The following is a 22343-nucleotide window of genomic DNA, read 5'->3' as shown; positions in this document are numbered from 1 at the left end:
CTGAAATCATCTTCAAGGTGGCACAGATTGATAAATTTTTGCATATTGTGGGGCTGCTCCATCTTAAAAGTAGAAGAATTTCTTTTGGCGTGTATAAAATTTCTGTTAAGTAGCGGACTAAATATTTTTGTAATAAAAGAACGGCAATTGTATTATGAATGAGTGATTCAGGTATTATTACATAACTTAAATGATTTAAATTATTATAGGGTTGCGTTGCCAAGATTTTCACATCGTAATATGTCTAAATAAAAGGCAAAAAATTTTTTTTTACCTATCTAAATGAATCCAAATTTTTTTTAACAATTTAAAAATGGATAGGTCAAAAATGCGCCTCTTTTAATCGATTTGACATGATGGCCCATTTTGGAATCGACGAAAACGGTTAAATGTCAATACTAGAATGAATCACTATAAAATAAATATGCACGGTAGAAATTTTCCATTTTTTGTACATTTAAAATATATATAAATTTAAGTTACTTATTACAAAAAATACCCATAATATATAAATTATATTTAAAAAAATTTAAATGTTTCGAATAATACACAAAAATATTATTAAGAAATACTTATATTTAGACAAAAAATATATACAATCTCCATTGAGATTAACCTAATTTTTTAAAATGATTAGTGTTGTTAAAAACCCTAAGTGTTTTAAAGTAACGTCGTTACCTTTTTTGAAGAAAAGAAACATTTGTTACCTTCTTCTAGAGGTAACGATAACGCATTTCTTTTTTTTTGAGTAACGGTGATTCAAAAAATTTTTCTTAAAAAATATGCAAAAAACATTTTATTGTATTATAAAATTACTTTTTAAATTTTATAAATAATTTAAGCCGAGTTTTTAATTTACATCAACCACCAAATTCCTTCATTTTTATTTAAATTTTCGTTGTTAATTTTTCAGTCAAGATTGTTTAATCTAATTAATATTGAAATTAATATTATAATTTATTTTATAAAGAATATTATGACAATTGTACATTTTCTTCAGAGGAGGATGAGTTCTAATATGTAACATTTTTTACATCAATAAACAACACTAAGGGTACAAAGTTTACACTTTATAAGTGTAAATTATCTCAACTCAAATATTTTAAACCTCAATTGTCGAATAAACATTGGCATCCTCCAAATTGAGCAGCCATTTTTAAGGAAAAAATGGAATATCTGATTAAATTACTTATAACAAGATGGAACTCTTTCTATAACTCCTTAAAATAAATCTTATTAAGGAGAATGGCCACAAATCGGATCTTATGATATTCCTGGTCGATAATATCTCTTGCTTTTCTAAGTTGTAATATAATAATATTCGCGATTCTCATAACTTCAGCAAAATCTATTTTTTTGAAAAATATTGCATAAAACTGTTGTTATTAATACATCCTAATGAAGAAAAGGGGCAGCCATTAAATCTGCTTCAGGTGAATCTGATATTTCTTCAAGGGCATACAAAATAGGCTCTTCTAGATCCAAAAATTGCTCTAACAGTTTGATGTCGAAGGCTCCATCTTGTCCTGCAGGCTTTTCCTGTACCACTAGAAGTCCCAGAAATAATTATATTTAACAAATTCTCTCTATTTGGATATCTCAACATTTTCTAATCATAGTTATTAGTAGAGATAAAAATAGTTGTTTTAAAATTTTTTTGTAATTTTCATGAGATAAAATATTAATATACAAGAAATAATTATTTAAATTAATTTAAACATTTTCTTAATATTTAGAATTATATACGGCATGACTAAATACTACATTGCTAAAATGCATTGTTAAAAAGCAATTAATAATATTCAATCAAAATTTTATTATATAACTAGCTGATAACCCGTCAAGAATGACTGGGAATCAGAATTTTCTTCTTTTCAATGCTGAATGAATAATAAATTTTACCTTTATTGATGGATGAATCAGAAATTTTTATATTTTATGATTATTCAATAATTAAGTTTTTATGGGGAAAATGTTTCTTATTTCTTATTAACACCCCAAATACTAACATTATCCACCAGAGCTCCTGTTAGTCAGCACTGCTGTTCACTCCCCACCGCGTGAAGGTAGGAGATGGATTTTAGGGGAGCAAAGAAATAAAAAAAGGAATAAATAAAAGAAGGAAGAAATAGAAAAAAAGAAGATATGAATTATAATAATAATTGTATATATCTCAGGCTTGACGATTATCGGGTTCCAACAAATAAGCATTTGTAGCCATATTACAGTGTTGTTAAACGCTACTTTTAAAAGTAGCGCGCTACCGCTATCGTTTTCAAACGAGTAGCGCGCTATTAGCTTCTTTAAAAAAAAATAGCTAAAGCTACTTTTTACGCTATTTTGATTTTTTTTTAAAAAATATTTTTTACGTTTCCACAAATAAAATATTGGTATAAAAACATGACTATAATTTGTTACATATATATAATTTATTTATTAATGCACTTTAATAATAACAACATTTCAGTACTGTCATCCCCAAGTTTAAAGCGATGATCAGAAAGTATAAGCTTTGCCATACTAAATAATCGTTCATCACTAGCACTTGAGGGCAACGCAGTATTAAATTTAATAAAAACACTTTTTATATGAAAAAAATCATCAAAAATAGTATTTTTAGATTTAAAAAAGCATCTAGAGGTTTAATATTATTATTATTATTTATTTCAAAAAAATCATCTATAAAAAGGCCGCGGTGTCGATGTTGCTATAGTATTAGTTTCGTGGTTAGGGACATTTTTTAACGTTACCATCAGCTATCAAGTTGCCCTTTAGATTCAATCAAATTAATGTATGCCAATTTAACTTGAAACTAGGATGAACGATAGAATCTATTACATTATCTTATCATTATCATACAGATCTGGAAATCTAATTTATATAAAGCGTTTGTATTTATTATATAAAAAGAAGAATACCTTTTTAATTTTCAAAATTTAAATTTATCTGAGATTTAGATTCATTTATAAAAAAATATTAAAATAGTATTAAATTATGGTAAATAAAGATTTAAAAATATAATTATTATACACAGGGTAATTAATAATATATTAATTTTGAATTTTATATTAATACTATATATTAAGGATTCTATATTTTTCTCATTTTCCAAAGAAATTTCACTATCTTCAACAATCTCACACATTTTTAATAACTAGATTTATAATGCTAACTAGATTTATAATGTATATTTTTATATATAAATTTCAAAATTAAATTAAATAAAAAGGATTATAATTTTAGATTTATTAAAAAATATATTTTAATAATTTTTAGATGTATTTATTATGTAAAATTGAAAGTAGCGAAGTAGCGCGCTACTGCGCTACTTTCTAAATTAGTAGCGAGCTACCGCTATCGCTATTTTCTAAAAAAAATAGCCCGCTAAAGCTACCGCTACTGAAAAAAGTAGCGCGCTATTTTAACAACACTGATGATGATGTATCAGTTAGTTCTTGGTTTTATGGTAATGGAAGATGAATGAATATATCAGTTCAGTTGTTAGTTCTAGTGTATATATGATATTCTATCAGTATGTCTAAATTTGAGACAAAAATTTACTGTTAAGGATCTTGAAACAATAATACATTGCTCTTGATTTTCAGTACTACAATTTTATGTCTAAATTTGAGACAAAAATTTACTGTAGGATCTTGTAACAATAATACATTGCCCTTGATTTTCAGTACTACAATTTGGTTTTTGATTTTCAGTATCTTTTTGTTGAATAGTATCTTGTGCAGGAATCTACAAATATAATAAAATAGTAATTAAATTTTTCTACCGCAATTTTAAAATTTTGACCTGGCAACCCTGGACTGGACTACACATTAATATTGAAATTTAAATATTTGGCCAGCTACTAGTTGTATTTGATGATAAAACCTACCTGAATAACTAACAATGAAATTTATACCTTCTGTGTTTTTATCGAGATTATAATTTATGCGATATCAGGAAAAGAAAATTACATTATCATTATACAAAATAACTTTGTATATATTATCTGTACCAAATTAATTTTCAATCCCCTATCGTCGAAATTTTAAATTATTTTGGAAACTAAATCATGTAGATTTCTAAATATTAATTTATAAAAGATTAATATTTGCATGTGCATTTATTATATAAAATTGAATATAGCGAAGTAATATAAATAGCTCGTTTTGAGCCTATTTTTAAAAACGATCAAGTCAATATTCAAGTCGAAAAATAATGACTAAGCGTCAGATTCCGATCATACATAAGAAAAATGGCTGGCATAATATTCTTCTTAATTAAATAGTGAGTTTAAAAAATCGGCTCAAATATAGCCGTTTAACACTTTATTTAATGAAATTTATAAGGTGAAGGGATGCTAATTAAAAAATGACGAATAATTGACACAAAATAAAATTGTTAAATATATAGGATGTAAGACTTTACCCAAACTCTTGAAGCACTGAAAAAATTCAAAATTAGTTTTACTTTACACACATATACTTGTTTTAAGTACTGAAATTTTTAAAATGACTGAGGTCTTCATAGTCCCATCTTTCCTTTGATGAAAGATAAATTTGTTTTTTTAAATCATGTTTTTGAGATATAAATATAATGTTGTTCGGTTCGATTTTTAAAAGCTGCTAAATTTAATAAAGAAAAATACTAAATATATTTAAAAGAAAAAATTTCACCTTGGATCGGGGATTTAAATATTTTTAATTATTATTATTACCTAAACCTCGACATTTGGTTTATAGATGTCCAAACGTTTGTGCCATCTATGACCACAATCTTAAGACTTGCATAATAATTATTAAGGTTTAACATGCCGAAATAATCTATTTGCTAAGAGTGGTTTTATGTGTAGAATACAAAATAATGCCTCTTAAAATTTTGGAAAATCTGGAGTTAATTTCTATTAAAAAACTAATATATTCGTAAATTTTGAAGTATTATAAATAACTTTTAGAAGAAAAAATCATTAGTACTATTTTAAAAAGTAAATAAATAAGGAGTTTTCTTGTTTTTATTTTTTTAGAAATTACAAAAAATTGTCTATAAAAAGTTTCGGGAGGTATAATATTATATTTTATTTATTTTGTTATTTTTTTATAATTTTTTTATAATTTTTTTTTTAATATTAATTTAATTGTTTATATTTTTAATAATAATTTTTAAGATAATAGATAAAAAAAATAACTTAAACTATTTTTGGTTCATATATTGTATTTTTCTAAATCTCTGAAATAATAAATTTTTATTCTTATAATTTGTTAACGCCTATCTGGCACCTAATTAAGGGGGTGGAGGGTAGGGGTAGTGTTGTTAAACGGCTCATTTTGAGCCGATTTTTAAAAACGGCTAACTCAATATTTTAGTCAGATAAATATTGACTAAGCCTCGAGATTTCGAGATTATATGCGTAGACATTTGTTCCGTCTATAAACAAAATCTTCAGGTTTGTGTAATATTTTTCTGGATGAAATATTGAGTTAGCCGTTTTTAAAAAGGCTCAAGACGAGCCGTTTAACAACACTAGGGGGGGGGGGAATAATTTTATTTTTTTGGATATAAAATTCATTGTTTTTTTATTAAATTATTTTTTTAATACTTACCAGGGGGGGGGGGTTGCGGGGTATTTTTATTTTACTTTTTCCAACTTAAGGAAAAAAGAAAAGATTAATTTTTAGAATATATTCATGGAAAAAAAAGATTAATTTTTAGAATGTAGGGTAGTCCATATTTTTATATAGATTTTTGTATTGCAATTGTAAAATTTTAATTCATTATTTATATTAAAGATCAGGACCAAACGCTTTTAGGGTAATGTTACGAAGAATCCTTATTTGCAAACAAAGGATAATAATTTTAGGAATTTCGATTAAGTTCATGTTATCAAAATTTCCGTTAAATAGAGTTTAAAATTCCTAAACTCGATTTAAACCCTAATTTGGAAATCTAGTAGATGTTTTTCTCTTAATATTGTACAAAAGTTAAAAATAAAATGTTAAAAACATACAAAAGAAATGCGATGGTCAAAAATTTTATACGAGTAACCATATTTATATTTTACCCCAGCTCCCAAGTCAAACTTACATCATATTAAGGTAGAACTAGACTTATTTGATACCCATCCATCATATCAATATTTGGTGCTGATAAAATTAATCCTAACCTACGTAGTAATTTCCATAGAGAGGTGGCTCTTGGTTTGCTAATTATTCAATAGTTCTATAATCATATATTTAATAAGGTCAAGAAAAAACAACTTAAAATATATTGGTTGTGCTTGGAGTTTGTGCTCATTGCTAGTTTAGTCGATTTTTAGACTCAAGCCACGGATCTGGGTTTTACACAGTTAACCAATAAATAACTCTTATATAAACAATTGAGTTCATAAAATTCAATAAACTATTATGAGTTCACAACTCAAGTTCAAAACTCCAGTCGCAACTTGAGTTCATAACTCAAGTTCAATACTCGAGTCGTAAAAATGAGTCGACTAATCGACTCAAAACTCGACTTAATTTTCGAGTCGTTTAAACACTAGCTGGCATTTAAAATAAAATAGAAGGCTAGAAGTTTTTTTATTAATAAAAAGAATAATATATTTAAAAAAAGTTTATATTTTAATTTAATATTTTATAACCCTAAATCAATTATAAATTATCCAGAGCGAGAATTTTAAATGGGGTGTTTGAAATTTACGCAAAAGTAAAGGAGAAATACTAAAGAGAATATATATATTGAGATGAATTTTAAAAGCAGAGATACAAAAGAGGTGTTTGAAATTTGCGTAAAAATTTATATATTGGGATAAATTAAAGAAGTATTGGTTGAATTTTAAAAGGAGAATTAATAAAGAGGATATAAGATAATTATTTCGATGTTAATATTAAACTATTTCTTAAATTTACAAATTACAATGAATATTCATAATTAAAACTGCATTTCGCGACTCGAATTGATAGAATAAAATTAAAAAATATACAATTTTTTCAGAATAAAAAACTAAATCGACACATTTGAATGAGTAGGATCTGGTTTATTATTTTTGTAAAACCAAGAATTTAACAACCCATATATATAAAGTATTAGGACTCATGACTTAAATTTTACCTATGTCTTATTGCCTGGAAGAGCTTCCTATTATATGTTGTTGTAAATAGTAAAAGCACGGCTTTTAATAGTTTTTAATATTTTGTAATCTAATAATAAAGCCATCAAAATTTTAAGAAACATGCTGTACCAATATTTTTTCTTAAAAAAAATTAGATAAGGGACGCTAATTTTTTAAAATTAGATAGCACCGTTCTGATAATAAACCTGGATAGCAATATATATATATTCAATAATTTTGAAATAAGCAATAATTGTCAAAATTTCTATGTTTTATCCTTGTTTAAATTTTTAAAAGTTTTAAAAATATTACATATGACAATTGTCAATTTTCTATGTTATATCTAAAAAATTCAAAAAAGAATAATAATAACGATAATGACAATTGTCACTCTTCTATGGTATATTTTTATTGAAATTTTAATTTTACATCTTAATAATATATATTTTGACATATTATCCCCAAAAATATTAAATAATAACGATTATGACAATTGTCACTCTTCTTTGGTACATTTTTATTGAAATTTAAATTTTACATCTTAATAATATAAATTCTAACCTATTAATCAAAAAAAATAAAAAAGTTAATAAATAACTATTATGACAATTGTCACTTTCCTATGGTACATCTTCACTGAAATTTTAATTTACATGTTTATAAAATATATTTTTACCCATTTGCATAAAAAATTTTTAAAAAAGTTCAAAAATAATGATTATGACAATTGTCACTTTCCTGTAGTAAATCTTCACTGAACTTTTAATTTAATATGTTAATAATATCTATTTTTACCCATTTACCTTAAAAAAATTCAAAAAGGTTCAAAAATAACGTGTATGACAATTGTCACTTTCCTGTGGTGCATCTTCACTGAAGTTTTAATTTAACATGTTAATATAGATTTTTACCCATTTGCCTTAAAAAAGTTCAAAAATAACGATTATGACAATTGTCACTTTTCTATCTTCACTGCAATTTTAATTTAACATTTTAACAATATCTATTTTTGCCCACTTGCCTTAAAAAACTTTAAAAAAGTTCAAAAATAACGATTATGACAATTGTCACTTTCCTGTGGTACATCTTCAATGAAATTTTAATATATCTATTTTTACCCATTTGCTTTAAAAAAATTCAAAAAATTTAATAATAACGATTATGACAATTGTCACTTTTCTATGGTACATCTTCATTGAAATTTTATTTTTACATCTTAATAATATAAATTATAACCTATTTACGACACAATAAATCAAATAAGTTAAAAAATAACGATTATTACAATTGTCACTTTTCTTTGTTACATTTCATCTTCATTGAAATTTTAATATGAATTTTTTTTTAAATATAAATTTTTACCCAATGTCAAAAAAAGTTTTAAAAAATAACTATTATGAAAATTATCGGTACATCTTTATTGAATTTTTATTTTAATTTAACTACTAACCCATTTACTTCAAAAAATAATATCAAAATAATAATAATTTACTCTAACATTATAAAATATGAAATCTTTGAAGATCGTTGATCTAAAATATTTTTAAATAAAAGATCTTCAAAGATCTAGATCCTTGAAGATCGCTGCTCAAAATTTTTTAAAAATAAAAGATCTTCAAATTTTAAGATCGTTGCTCAAAATTTCTTAAAAATAAAAGATCTTCAAAGATCTTGCTCAAAAATCTTCAAAGAAGATCTTTTGTACAACTTTGCCCATGCCCCATCCCCTCACTGGCTATTCACTTGAACGTTGTGAAAAACAAGCAATTGTTTTTAACCAAAACCAATTTGCACGTCGTTATAAAATATTTGAAATACTCAAAAGAAAACATTTTCAATTAGTAGGAACTGTGTTACTTAGAAATTTGCAAAAGTTGGGCTTTTTTAAAAAAAAAATTGGGTTCGGACTAGGTCGGGCCTAATATTTTAGAAATGGCCGGGTCGGGCCTTAGAAATTTTTTAAATTTATAAATTTTATGTTGAATTTTTTATGTAAAATAAAAATATTTGCTTTTATTTATAGAAACTAGACGCCAGTTAACATATATCGTTTATTTTGAGTAATTATAAAAATTAATTTTTATATTTTAATAAATTCGAGCCGGGCCAATAAAAATTTTCATTTTCCAGACAAAACTTTTAAAAAAAAATTTCGGCCGGGCGGGGCTTGAAAAATTACTCAATGCAGATCACTAGCGTTACTCATTTGTAGTACTATTTTTTACCTGATAAAAACTCATTTTTTATATTTTGGTATTAATTGATTACATTGAAATTTTTATAAACGTAATTATTATTCATGCTTGCCTGCAGTTATCGCCCGACCCCTCTGGTAAATTATTATACGTAAATTATTTATTTATTAGTAAATTGTAAATATTTATATTGTACATTTAAGTTTGAAATATTTGCTATATTTCCCCCTCCTAATTATAAAGGTATTTACATTTTATTTTACCTTGAAATAGTAAGTGTATATATATTTTTTTAAAAGATTTTTTTTTAAAATTAATAAACAATTTAATTAATAGTAATATAAAGTCAAAAATGTTTATAAAATTACAAAATAAGTTATAATTTTCACAATTATTGGTGAAAAAAAAAATAATATTAGTAAATTATAATTATATGAACATTAATGTTTACTGTCTTTTGATTGAGATCCAAGTTTCCCTTTAGCGACAACGTTACAATTGGGAGCAAAATAGCCTAAGTCTCCTATGTATAGGATGTTCAATTTAGGGGTTTTGGTCATTGACAGTATAAAGCTAAGATAGTTACGTTTTATTATGTTTAGAGCTAACCTTTGACGTAGGTAGAATCCCTCATTGGGATCCTCGGTCCTAGCAGAGATATGTTTTCCCAGCTCTTTAAAGATGGCTAGGGCATGAGAACATAACGATGTTAGAGTCGTGACGATTAGTGGTAGGAATGTATAGTTGGCAAGAAGCGATGGCGAATATTTAGCGAGTTTATTCATCTCGGCGTCTAGTATAGTAGGGGAGACCGGGGTAAAGCGATTGACGGGGTAACAATGTTAACGCGAATAACTTTTTAACCATTGAGTATAAAGACCTTAAATTTGGTGTGAAGATGTATTTTTATATCTAATTTCTTACCTATGTTCATCTTTTAAAAAACTTACCTGGTTTTATATATTTTGTCACTGTTTTTTACCCAAAAAATATAAAAATCATTCTCTAGTATATTTTGCTCTTAGTAAAATTTAATATCCTCAGGATTCAAAATTTAGCACACATGTTCCTTAATATATTAGCTATAAAATAAAATTTATCTGACATCTTTAGCTATATTAGAAGTCACGCAATAACGATATTTATAATATATGTCACCTAGGGGTAAAGCTGTTATGGGTAAAACGGTTAAAATATAAAATTATTCACATTAATTTTTCATTAATTCATTTATTATAATTATTATTGTATCAATCAAATAATGAGAAATTATAAAAGAAAAACCATATACAGAGATGTAAATATAATAAATGAAGCCATAAAATATAAAATAACGAATAATACTTCATTAAATTTGTCTGCTAAAAAATTTAACATACCTTATACAACGTTGAGAAGGAGATGTAAAATTGGTATTAAAAGTTCAGATCATCATAAACAAATATTTACAAATGAAGAAGAATCTAGATTGTACTACATATTAGAAGCAAGTAGGTCATTTATGGGATTAACGCCTAAACAAGTAATTAAATTATATTGTTTATATTATATTGTATTTCATAATTTTAATAACTCAATTTAAATATCAATATCAATTTGGTAACTTTAATAAAAATGCTCAATTGAAATTATATTGTATTTCATAATTTTAATAATGCTCAATCTAAATATCAATATTAATTTGGTAACTTTAATAAAAATGCTCAATTGAAATTATATTTTATTTCATAATTTTAATAATGCTCAATCTAAATATTATTAATTTGGTGACTTTAATAAAAATGCTCAATTGAAATTATATTGTATTTCATAATTTTAATAATGCTCAATCTAAAAATCATGTGGGGCAACAATTTCAGATTTATGATATTCCAGGAGTGTTAAAAAATGAAATACCAAGGGCAGTGACATCAAATAATATATTAAATGGATTCTTAGCATGTGGCATATTTCCTTTAAACCCAAATATATTTACAGAACAAGATTATATCTGCTGTAATAATTCAAATGCTAACTCAAATATTGAATTTGAAAATAATGATGAAAATATTAGAGTGACTCAAAATCTTACAGTGACTCAGAATAATGATAGTGATTTATCTATATTATTGAACGAAAATGTTCCAGATGATATTGATGAACCTTATCATGCTATGTTACCATCATGCTCAAAAAATTATAATAAAGTATTCAATCCTTCATCTATAATACCTATTCCAAAATTATTCAATATTTCATCGGATAAAATATCTAAAAAAAGGAATTCAGAAATATTAACATCTACACCTTATAAAAAAAAATTATTAATTCAGAGAAAAAAAAAGATATTAAAAAATAATTGTTTATGTGTTATTTGTAATAAAAACTATAAAAATAGTCGCGAGGGCGATGAATGGCTAAAATGTACAATGTGCCTTGAATGGGCACATTCTAAATGTGCTAATTATGATAATTATTTTACATGTCCTTATTGTATCGATTAGTTTTTAAATAAAAATCATAAATAAATCTTAAATTTGTAATATTTGTTAAATAAAACAATAAATATGTGTCAAATATTATTTTAACCACTTTACTTTAGTGCTTATCCATTTTATCCTGTACCCAGGGTAAAATGGCGAAAATGAGTAGTTTTACATAACTAATCATAGCTCCTAAAATATTATAGGTAGAGGGCTACACTTTTTTTTATCTTGTAGAAGAGAGATGGGGCTACACATTGATCTATAATTTGTTGTGTTTGACTCTTGTTTAAAATTTTTATGGTAAATATGCAAAATGCCTATCGTTTTACCACGGTCTCCCCTATCTCTATATTGGAAGGGGCAAGAGGATCGATGCATGAGAAATCCCAGGTTAGGGAATCCCCGAGTTGACCGACGTTTGAAATATGATACAGTGATTTACCATATACAATTAGGTCTAAGGCCAATTGGCGTGACGTAGCATATCATTGCTTAGGATCTGGTTAAGGTCTCGCGATGGGAAAGCCTCGAAAAATTCCTACCCGCTGTCTGCGGAAATGGAGAAGAATAGAGAATGATCCTAGGGTTGGTTCCTCGATTTAAGGTATGGAATGGAGTTGCCAACTAGCTTATCGCAGTCCTTCTATAGTGCCGATGAGGTAGGATCGACTAATAAGATAGACTTCCATAGATCAATTGTCCACAGAAGCAAGGGGTCAGGATGTTTTGTGAGTGTGTATATGATGGGCTCGCATAACAAGCGAGAAGATATGAACGCACTAACGGAAAGTAGGGAGGGTGACCTTATGCCAATGCCGCCGGATTTGGTTAGTAACATAGCCTGTAACCAAGATAGGTCTCCTAATTTAAGATTGAGGATCTCGAACTCATGCGCAGCGAGGTTCACATCGTATTGAAAGATTCGTGATGATCGGAGTGTATATAAAATTCTTGTGATTAGAAGGTAGTTAATCAATAGGAAGAAAGCTAAAGTTTGATGGGCTGGGAGGCGGGATAGTGTATCGCTCATGTGGGATATCTTTCGTAAAATATCGGCGAAGAACTTGACAAACAAGAGGACATATTCGCTCTTGTCTTGATTAATTTTCAGTACTAAACTACTCTCGCTGGATTTTATTATTTTGATTGCCTTCATAACTTCATCCGGTGTCGATATACAAATTATGTTAACCTGCTTTGGTCATTTATGCTTTATATTGGGCTATTAATGCCCAGACAAAACAAAAAGAACCTAGAGGGTCACCTTGTTGTATTTCATCGCTAGAAAGAAACATATTCCATCTCTAGAAAAAATCAATCTATCTCCAAATTGAAGATAAGAGGGACTAGCATAATATTCGAAATAGGATTTTAAAACGCTCTATGGATTAGAGAGTTAAAGGCGTTCAAAAAGTCTATTTTAACTAAGACATAGTCGCTGGGGTCTATGTAAATACATCCGGGTCGTGTGAAGGGATCGCTCACATCCCCCTTTTACGTTGACTCCTAATTGATTTGGACACAGATGATTGAATATTGTGAAAAATATTCTGCTTTCTTGGTGGTTAATCAGCGCCAAGTGAATCCAATTAAAATAGGGCGAATATCTTTATTAGGTTTATGGAGAGAGATGAGTTAAGCTCCGTATAGGAGTGGAATTATGGCGGAATGGTATGCCTCCAGTAAGCATATGGTTGATGAGTTAGGTAATTTTTTCCAAAATGTCGCATTGTTATGCGATGTAAAGTGCGGTTAGATCCTGTAGGAATATTGAGCGAAACCCATCAAACCTAGGCGAGGAATCGCTTTTGATGGAAGGAATAGCCTTTCTAATAAGTGACCACAATTAGAGAAGCTGCTTCATGGTAAGACGGTATTTCGTCCATAATATCATGCTAGGTAATCGGAAAATTACAAATAGTTTTGGTGTCACTAAAAATATTTCTACATCAGTGGAGTCGGCTGGATCAAACGTGTAAGCATTTGGTAGGGACTATTGGGTTTGTAAGATGGTGACTAAATTTTATTCTTGAATCCTTTCTTTTAGGAAATTGTTTACAAAACTTTCGCTTAAGTAAACCTCATATGTTTTTAATAAGATTCAGATCTACTGCATGTTAACCTTTTGATATTATGATCCTCTTAAGGTTTTTAAAGAAATCCATCCTGCTATAAGGTGTAATTAGCTTCATGTCCTAATCAGGGCTATAGAGATCTGCAAAAGTATGCCCGGCCCGTTTTTAAGAACAGGCTTGGTCGGGCCTTAGAATTTTTTTAAAAATATATATAGATTTATCAATTTTATGTTGAATTTTTTATGCAAAATAAAAATATTTTATTTTATTTATAGAAATTAGACCCCATATAACATATATCGTTTATTTTGTGTAATTATAAAAATTAATTTCTATATTTGAATAAATTCGGGCCGGGCCGGCAAAACATTTTTTAAAAAAATTAGGGTTCGGTCCGGGCCGGGTAAAACTTTTTTAAAAAAATTTCGGGCCGGGCTTGAAAAATTAGACCCGATGCAGATCACTAGTTGTGAACCCGAATCGTAAAATAGAACCCTCGATATTTTGCTGAACTCAAACCAGATTGAACTTTTTTTGAAATTTAGGGATTAAGGTTCAAGAATTTTTTGTTTAAACATTAAATTTTTATTTAAAAATATATATTAAAAATAACATAAAAATAAAACTATATTTAAATTAAATAAATAAAATGTAATAAAACATATTTTTTTATATTTCGATATAAAAACATATTTTGTGAAAATAATTTTTCTTGGAATCATTTTTATTTGTAAAAATTTGATAACTTTCCCAGCACATTTTTATAAGTTTTTTTCATAATTGATAATATTATATATATTTTAGAAATATTTATTGTTGTTTATTGGATTATTAAATTAAAAGACTAAAAAACAAAATCACAATAGTTTTATTAAACGCAATTTGCAATGCACTGTCAAAGTTAGGTCTCATTTATAGTAAACGCGTTATCTTCAGCATTGCGTTATTTAACGCAGCGTTTTGACAGCTCATTCAGTTTTTAAAAACTAATTTAAGATAAAGCTAAAATAGAGATAATTATTTTATATAATATTTAAGAAATACTTTTCGAATTCGCTATTATTTTTATAATCGCATTGCATATTTTTTTATCAACTATCGCGACATGGTTTTCAAATGTCATATAGCGTTATCATCATAACGCTTCATATTTATATATTTTTTACCTATTTATTGACTCAATTTTGTAATAATGCTGCTTTAAATAAAGCAATGCTTACTTACATACATTTAATAAATGAAGCCTTAGGTATAAAAAATCGATATTTTAATTTTTACATCTAGATTTTGGAAGTTATCATGATGATTCGCTTATAAAATTTAAAAAAAACAAATATATTATTATTTAAATTGTAGTATTATTATGATGATAAATTTTATGGTGAATACTAAATATAATAAAATACATTTTAAAAAACTGATGTTTTTGTTATTTTTACTAAATTTTATAAGTCTTTTTTTCTGGAATGCGAACCCGAACTTGTTAAAGGGATATTTCACTGAACCAGAACTTTTCTTATAAGGAGGGTTCACAACCCTGGTCATTAGTAGTTGGTTAATGATATCTTGCTATTTAATAGAAATTATTATATTATTTATTAATAAAATTCCTAGGCCTTTTGCTCACGCAACTCCATACCATTGTACTATATGAAAACTTAACGGCTCTTTAAAATCAATCAAGATGGAAGGTTTCTGCTTATTTTCTTATAGACCCTATTTCGTGCTATCCCAAAATATATTTCTAAAAATGGATTCGTCGTTAATTGTATTTCCACATTGTTCTTTTGTCTTATTTACGTATTTTAATTTTAAGCCCAATTTAATCTTTTTTCTTTTGTAATGTTGTTAAATATGGTTTCTTCTTGGGCTATATTAAATAGTATGATGTCAAAATTTCAATTGAATTTTTTTTTCTTTGTGGAAGGAATATCCCATTGAATGTAATCTTCATAGATAGTTGTGAAAAGTCTCTCATTCCGAAATCCAATCAAATCATATTTTTTAAAGAAGAGTCATGCCTATTTTTAAATACTTTCGTATAATCTTCTTATATTTTAATTAGGCTCAAAAACTCCTGTATTTTTATATTTATGTAGTAAGCTAATGGTAGATTGACTTCAGAATTTCTTCTCTTATATGGGTTAATAATGATCTTACGAATTTGAACATTTGTTGTCTGACTTTGAAATAATAATATTTAGAAAGGTTGTAAATTAATTAAATTATAATATAATTGTTTTTAAAAAAGCAGACGATTATTAATTTTTAAAAATAGGTAGATAAATTTACATGGGCCAACATTTACATTAAGCATTTAAACACATATTTTCCTTGTTATTTATAAAAATTAGATTCTAAATATATTTTTACATTAATTTATATCGTATATAATTAAATTAATTTTAAAAATTTTTTAGAGATAATTATTTTTGAATTTGAAAATTAATGTAAGTTAAAAATCAAGGATAGTATATAAACGAGATGGGGTAAATATAATAACAATCCATTATATATGATTAATTCATAAAGTCTATCCATCATGTTTAATTATCTTTTAATAGATTATCTTTGAACCAAGCTAGATGTCTGCTAAATCTGCCTCTCTATACCAAAACTAATTTTGACCTGAATACCAGAGCACCCTTGGCTGCGCTCAGTCAAATTTGGGGAATATCTGGCAGCGTTATCCCGGTTAAAACTCTCATGAAGACCATAACTCGTATTTTGAAAAATTTTCTATACTCTGATATTCGGTCAACTGTGAATGATATAAACGTATCTAAAAATCGTGCGAGCTCTTACGGTAAAAACGAGTTTGAAAACGCTGGACAGGCTTTGAGAGAACTTAATGTTCCCCATTTCAATCATGAGTATGTTTATCGTGCCATTAAGCTGGCCCTTCAAGATGGCACAAAAAAAAATGCATTTAAAATTAGGCACCTCTTGGCTTACCTGGTCGATGTGGATGATTGTCTGGACTACAACTCCGTTGACAAGGTATTTTTTATAAATTTAAATGTATCCACCCCAACCGGTTACTTCATTATTTTCTTTGAAATAAAAAATAAATGAAAGAAATTCCCATTCTATTGGTTGTAGTCTTGTAGTTTCCATTTTTTTACATATATTTTATTTGATAAAGTGATTTATTTTAACAAAAAATATATTAATTTTGAAATAGATTATATTTATTACATTAAAAAGAAATTGTAAAGATCATTTTATTATTCGTAAATCTTTTTATATTTTAATTTATTTTAAAAGAATAAAATGAAGAGAAGAAAAGAAAAGAATATCATGGCATATTTTTCAAAATTAAATGTACACCTTTATGAAAATGTTACGGCGATCGACGGATCGAAATTTGAATGATATGAAAATATCGCAGCGATATCACCACTATGTTATCACTGCTGCATAATGATAACTGTTTACGGTGCACTATACTCCCCTTTACGATTAAAATGTGATAATATCTTTATCCCGCAAAACGCATATTATTCAATCTCTTATGGTTAGGTTTTTTTTAATAGTCAAATAATATGCTATAATTTGAGCAGTCAAGGTTAAATATAATCAAATTCAATATATTAATATTTAGTTTTAAGCTATTTAATATAATTTTCATTAATATGTTATTAATCCGAGGTTTTTGTTACATACTCTATCAATCTCCTTGTCATGGAAAGTTTTATTTGTTAGAAACTTCCCTTAAACCACAGCACGGTCAACTCTCATTTCACCTATTTATTAACGCTCTTGGAATAAAAAAATTTGCATCATTCACTTATTTTGGTATTTGAGGCTGAATGCTCAAAGATTTCCAACGTTAGCAAATCTTGCACGTAAGTATTTGGCATCTCTTGTAGCAAGTGTTCCACCTAAATCAGTCATAAACACAGCTAGTGTTATAGATAGCACACATAGGAGAGGCTTATTATAGCATAAACTTGAAATTCTTATCTTTATAAAGAAAAATATCAAATATATTAGTTTTAATTATATTATATTATTGAGGCTCTTATCAAAGAAAAATATCCAATATATTAGTTTTAATTATATTATATTATTATTTGATATTTAATTTGTTTTTATAAAATGTTAATACATATATAATGTGCTAGCATATAAATTTATATTTATTTGTATTAAGGCTAAAATTAAGGGATGATTAAAACGCTTTAAAAAAATTTTATATTTTTATTATTGCATTATCTTATATTATATCAAATAATGATAAAAATAGATAAATGTAAATATCGGATCGGTATCGATGCAGTTTGAAATAAATATCGGATAGATGAAAAAATTGTATATCGGTGCAGCCTTAGTAAAAAGCTTATAAAATATTTTTCATTCGATAAGATATTAATTGAGATTTCCATAATTAGCTTATATATCTATAAAATATCTTAGGGTTTTGAACGGATTATTGAAAACCTACCTGAACTTAGTTATTCAATACCTAACGCTCAGCTACTTTTTGAAAAATTTGTTGAAATGTGTTGTGAAGATGACTGGGAAAATATGATAAACGAAAAGTATGCTAACAATTCCATTGGACCGGAAGGAGATAATAAATCAAATTTTTGCTATAAAAATTCACCTATAGTCAATGAACACAAGATGGGACCAGATGGTGATTTCAATGGTCTTATCTACAGTCAAACTATTAAAGGAGTAACTCAAGCCCGTTTTAAATCATCTTCTGACTCTTATTCATTCGCTTCCATTTTGACCAAAGATATTCTCACCAAAATCCCTAATAAGTAATATGAACCATTTTTATTATAATAACGGTATTTTTAATCTTTTGATTTTTTGGTATGATATTTTTAGAATTTAATTCTGTAGACATTGCTTTAAAAATACAAGGTCATGTCCGAAAATCAAAACGTTATTACAGAATAAATTTTATTACCTTAATTTCCAAACACAGCATATTACTTTCAAAATAAAATCTTATAGAAAATATTACCATTTATTTTTTATAGATATTACAGGAGCGTACGCAGAGGAGGGGGGAAGGGGGACAAATCCCCCCCCCCTCCCTATTCCCAAAGCCAAAAAATGCAGATGCCGGATTATATTTTTCAAAAATATTATTGTTAATATTAATTTATATTTGTTAATATTTATTCCTATCTCATATATATATTTAATTATATTTTTTTATCACATTCATCTACCAAGTTATTTTATCAATTAATTTCGATTTCAAGTTTTCCTTGGCGTAATTTACCTATTATTTTCAAATGTGGCGTATTATTTATCTAATTTCTAGTCAAATAATAATTATCTCTGAAACTCCTTGTCCACCAGGAAGGAAGAAATTGCAAGCTTGTCCAACGAGATCAAGTCAACAGCTTTTATGGAGTTAGAAGAGCCGATTATTAATGCTATTACTGAAATATCACAATGGCTTGAAAGAAATATTTCCTCAGAAGCAAGAAAATTATTGGATTCAATACCTATCGCAAATTTTTTCTCATTAAAATGTATTATTTAATTATACAACTATTTTATGTAATACTTTTCAAAAACATGACATTGACTTGATTAAGAAGATGAGAATAGCGGAGAGCATTTTATTAGAACTCAAGGAAATTAGAGCTGATGTTGACGAAGAATTTCATATTTTATATGTTATTTTTGAGTCAAAAGCAGAGCTATACGTGTTTAATATTTGTCCCCCTCGACTTGCAAGCAAGCTCATCGTTAAAACATGAATATAGGATCAGTAGAAAAGTATTAAAAAACAAATGTCCCCTCTCTTAGATACATTTATAACCCAAATAAATGAATGGTTTTTAATTCATCATGCAGCACTTACAAATCCGCAGATATTACTTCCACAAAAGCCTTTCCAACCTTTTTCAGTTGGTGATAAAAAAAAAATATTTGTTAGATTTTTATCATGAAGATGTTAAAATATTTTATGATGCCTTATTAGCTGAATATGATTAAAAGATTAACCATGGTTGATACAGTCCCAAAAAATGCTATGGATGCGTTGCATTATTTCAAACACATTTTAGATTATATTTCCAATGTATTAAAATGGCTATATATATATTAGCAACTCTTCCCATTAGTAAACTAATGAGAGAACAGAATAACAGAGCCATGCAGAGGTACCATTTGCAGGGCACGGTCCAGATTTTTTTTTAAAATTATTTTCGACCCGGCTTTTTTGAAAATAAAATTTTCAGGCCCGGTCCGAATTTTTTAAAAATAAATTATATTTATTTTTGATTTTTATAATGGAGATGTCAAATATTTGGTTTTAAAATATACAGTTCGGCCCAGATATTTTTTTTAAAAAGTTTTTCAGGCCCAACCCGGTGTTTTTTTTAAAAAAAAATTTCTAGCCCGGCCCGGATATGTTTAAAAAAATCAAAATACGGTCCGGCTCGGGGGCCGGGTCTGCAAGTCTCTGAAAAACATACCTATGAAATACAACTTCTGAAAGTAAATTGAATGATTTGGATCTTTTGAATAATCATAGGTATTTAACGCCAAGCAAGGATAGATAATTGAAAAATTAGCTCAAAACATACAAAATACAATTATTCCTAAGAAATTTTTTGTGTATTAAATTATATTTCCAATATTTAAATTTTTTATACTTTATATATTTTAAAGGCTCAAAAAATTCAAATTTCAATTTTGGGTCATTTAAGTTATTCATATCGTGGTTATATTCACTTTATATTTTATAATTTACATATATTTTATAGTTTTTCAATGCTGGTTTATATATATAATATTTTTTTAATTAACATTAATTTAAAATTGTGTATTAGAAAAGTTATTAGTCCTAATAAATTTATGCTTAGTATTTTTAATTAACAATAATATTTATTAAAAAATTTTATTAATCCCCCCCCCCCCCCAATCCAAATTCCTGCGCACGCGCCTGTGATAATTATGATCAAATTCAATTTTATGCTTATATGACAATATTAACTTTATTTAGTTTAATATATTAGTAAATATAAAAAATATGTTCATAAACTAATGCATTACTTAATTTCTCAAATATTTTAATTGTTTCATTCTAGAAATAATGTTTGTTTGCTTGGTAAAGTTTTTTTTTTTACAGATTTTACACTTATTATAATTTAAAATTTTTTTTTTAATTAATCGTAAGTTGTAAATAATTTTCCAATAGCAAATTTTAAATTCAGCCAGAATCTTTGCATGAATATTGTCCCAAACGGCCATATTTATTTTTGAAGAAGTTAAACTTAGTAAGATTACACTTCCTTTAAAGGACAAGGTGCTCCCGCCGATATCGGAGTTATGTTTTATAGGTTATACCACTTCCCATATTTTGCTCATACCGCTTTTACATCGGAAGTTTAATACAGTTAAAATGACTTGATTATCACCATCTGCAAAAATCCTAGGTCTTTTATTATATCATAAGCTTCATCGAATCATTACTCATAAAATGTCGGACTTGTTGGAGATGTAATAAGTAGATAGATAATAATGTAAGGCCTTTGTATTGAGATTTCTATTGCAATGTGCCGCCTAAACCTTTATTTAAAATATTCTTTTTTTATACCTAATGACTTCTTTGGATTAAAGTTTTTATACAAGAAAGGAAAATTAATAATTTACAATTTTCTCACCTTTTATATGTGAAAACATAAATACAATCAAAAATAATGTAAATTTTTTAATATAAATATAAATAACACAAATATAATAATCACCTAAAAAGAGATTAAATCATGACTCGCCTATTCGGGGAAATTACTAAAATAATTAATAAATCTACGCTCAAAAATAGGCTAAAAAAATTGTATAAATAAGATATCAGCTCGCCGCACCGAGACCAAGAAATTAAATTTAAAAATAAAATTTATAATTTTGCATTTCCATATTCTATGTTATTTTACTCATTACTATCCAACGATAATAACGAACGGTATGACTAAATACTGCATTGCTAAAGGGTAGACCTAAAACTAATTATTTGTTATTCAATTCCATTCGTATTTTACGAATACGAATAGAACAATTATTTGATTCGAAAATTCGAATCGAATATGAATAATGAGAAAAATATTCGTCGAATTAGTAATTATATTTTTCGATTCGAGTTATTCAAAATTATTCGTATTTGGCAACTGATGCCCATTCAAGGATTTTCAGCTTGTAAGTGGTTATTCTCAGTAGAAAAGAAACCATTATAGAAAGACTATGCTTGAAAAACCGGTTGTTGTCAAATTAGGAACTATCATAATTATATTTTTTCTATATTATATTTTAATGTTTATAAAATGTTTATGTATATTTTTAGAAAATTTTAATAGAATTTGAGAATATTAGATCAAAAAAATAACGTATAGAAAAGAATTTAAATATTTTTATAAGAAATTTTTATTCTAAAAATCAGGTTTTTTTGGCCAATTTGTTCGGACAGATAATGTTATGAAATCATTGGATTTATTTTGTTTGTTATTTTCTGAAAATCCCTCAAAAATCTATA

The 22343-nt window shown here is 26.8% G+C and overlaps 1 protein-coding gene across 4 annotated transcripts in view; it reads left to right on the top strand.

Moving 5' to 3' along the window:
• The window catches only part of LOC135923878 (programmed cell death protein 4-like), a 131758-nt gene that overhangs the window by 96611 nt on the left and 12804 nt on the right, over positions 1-22343 (top strand). For 2 of the 4 annotated variants that reach the window (XM_065458861.1, XM_065458863.1), the window contains 2 exons: positions 16402-16837; positions 18257-18609. In XM_065458861.1, the coding sequence (XP_065314933.1) occupies positions 16402-16837; positions 18257-18609 (789 nt within the window). Of the gene's footprint in view, positions 1-16401; positions 16838-18256; positions 18610-22343 lie in introns of those variants that run through there. The other 2 variants (XM_065458862.1, XM_065458864.1) reach the window with 2 other exon arrangements.

The sequence above is a fragment of the Gordionus sp. m RMFG-2023 genome, chromosome 2 (assembly GCF_954871325.1).
Source record: "Gordionus sp. m RMFG-2023 chromosome 2, tfGorSpeb1-WG-v2, whole genome shotgun sequence".
Taxonomy (NCBI): domain Eukaryota; kingdom Metazoa; phylum Nematomorpha; class Gordioida; order Chordodea; family Parachordodidae; genus Gordionus; species Gordionus sp. m RMFG-2023.
The sequence above is the reverse complement of the archived record's forward strand: the minus strand, read 5'-3'. Positions and strand labels throughout refer to the sequence as shown.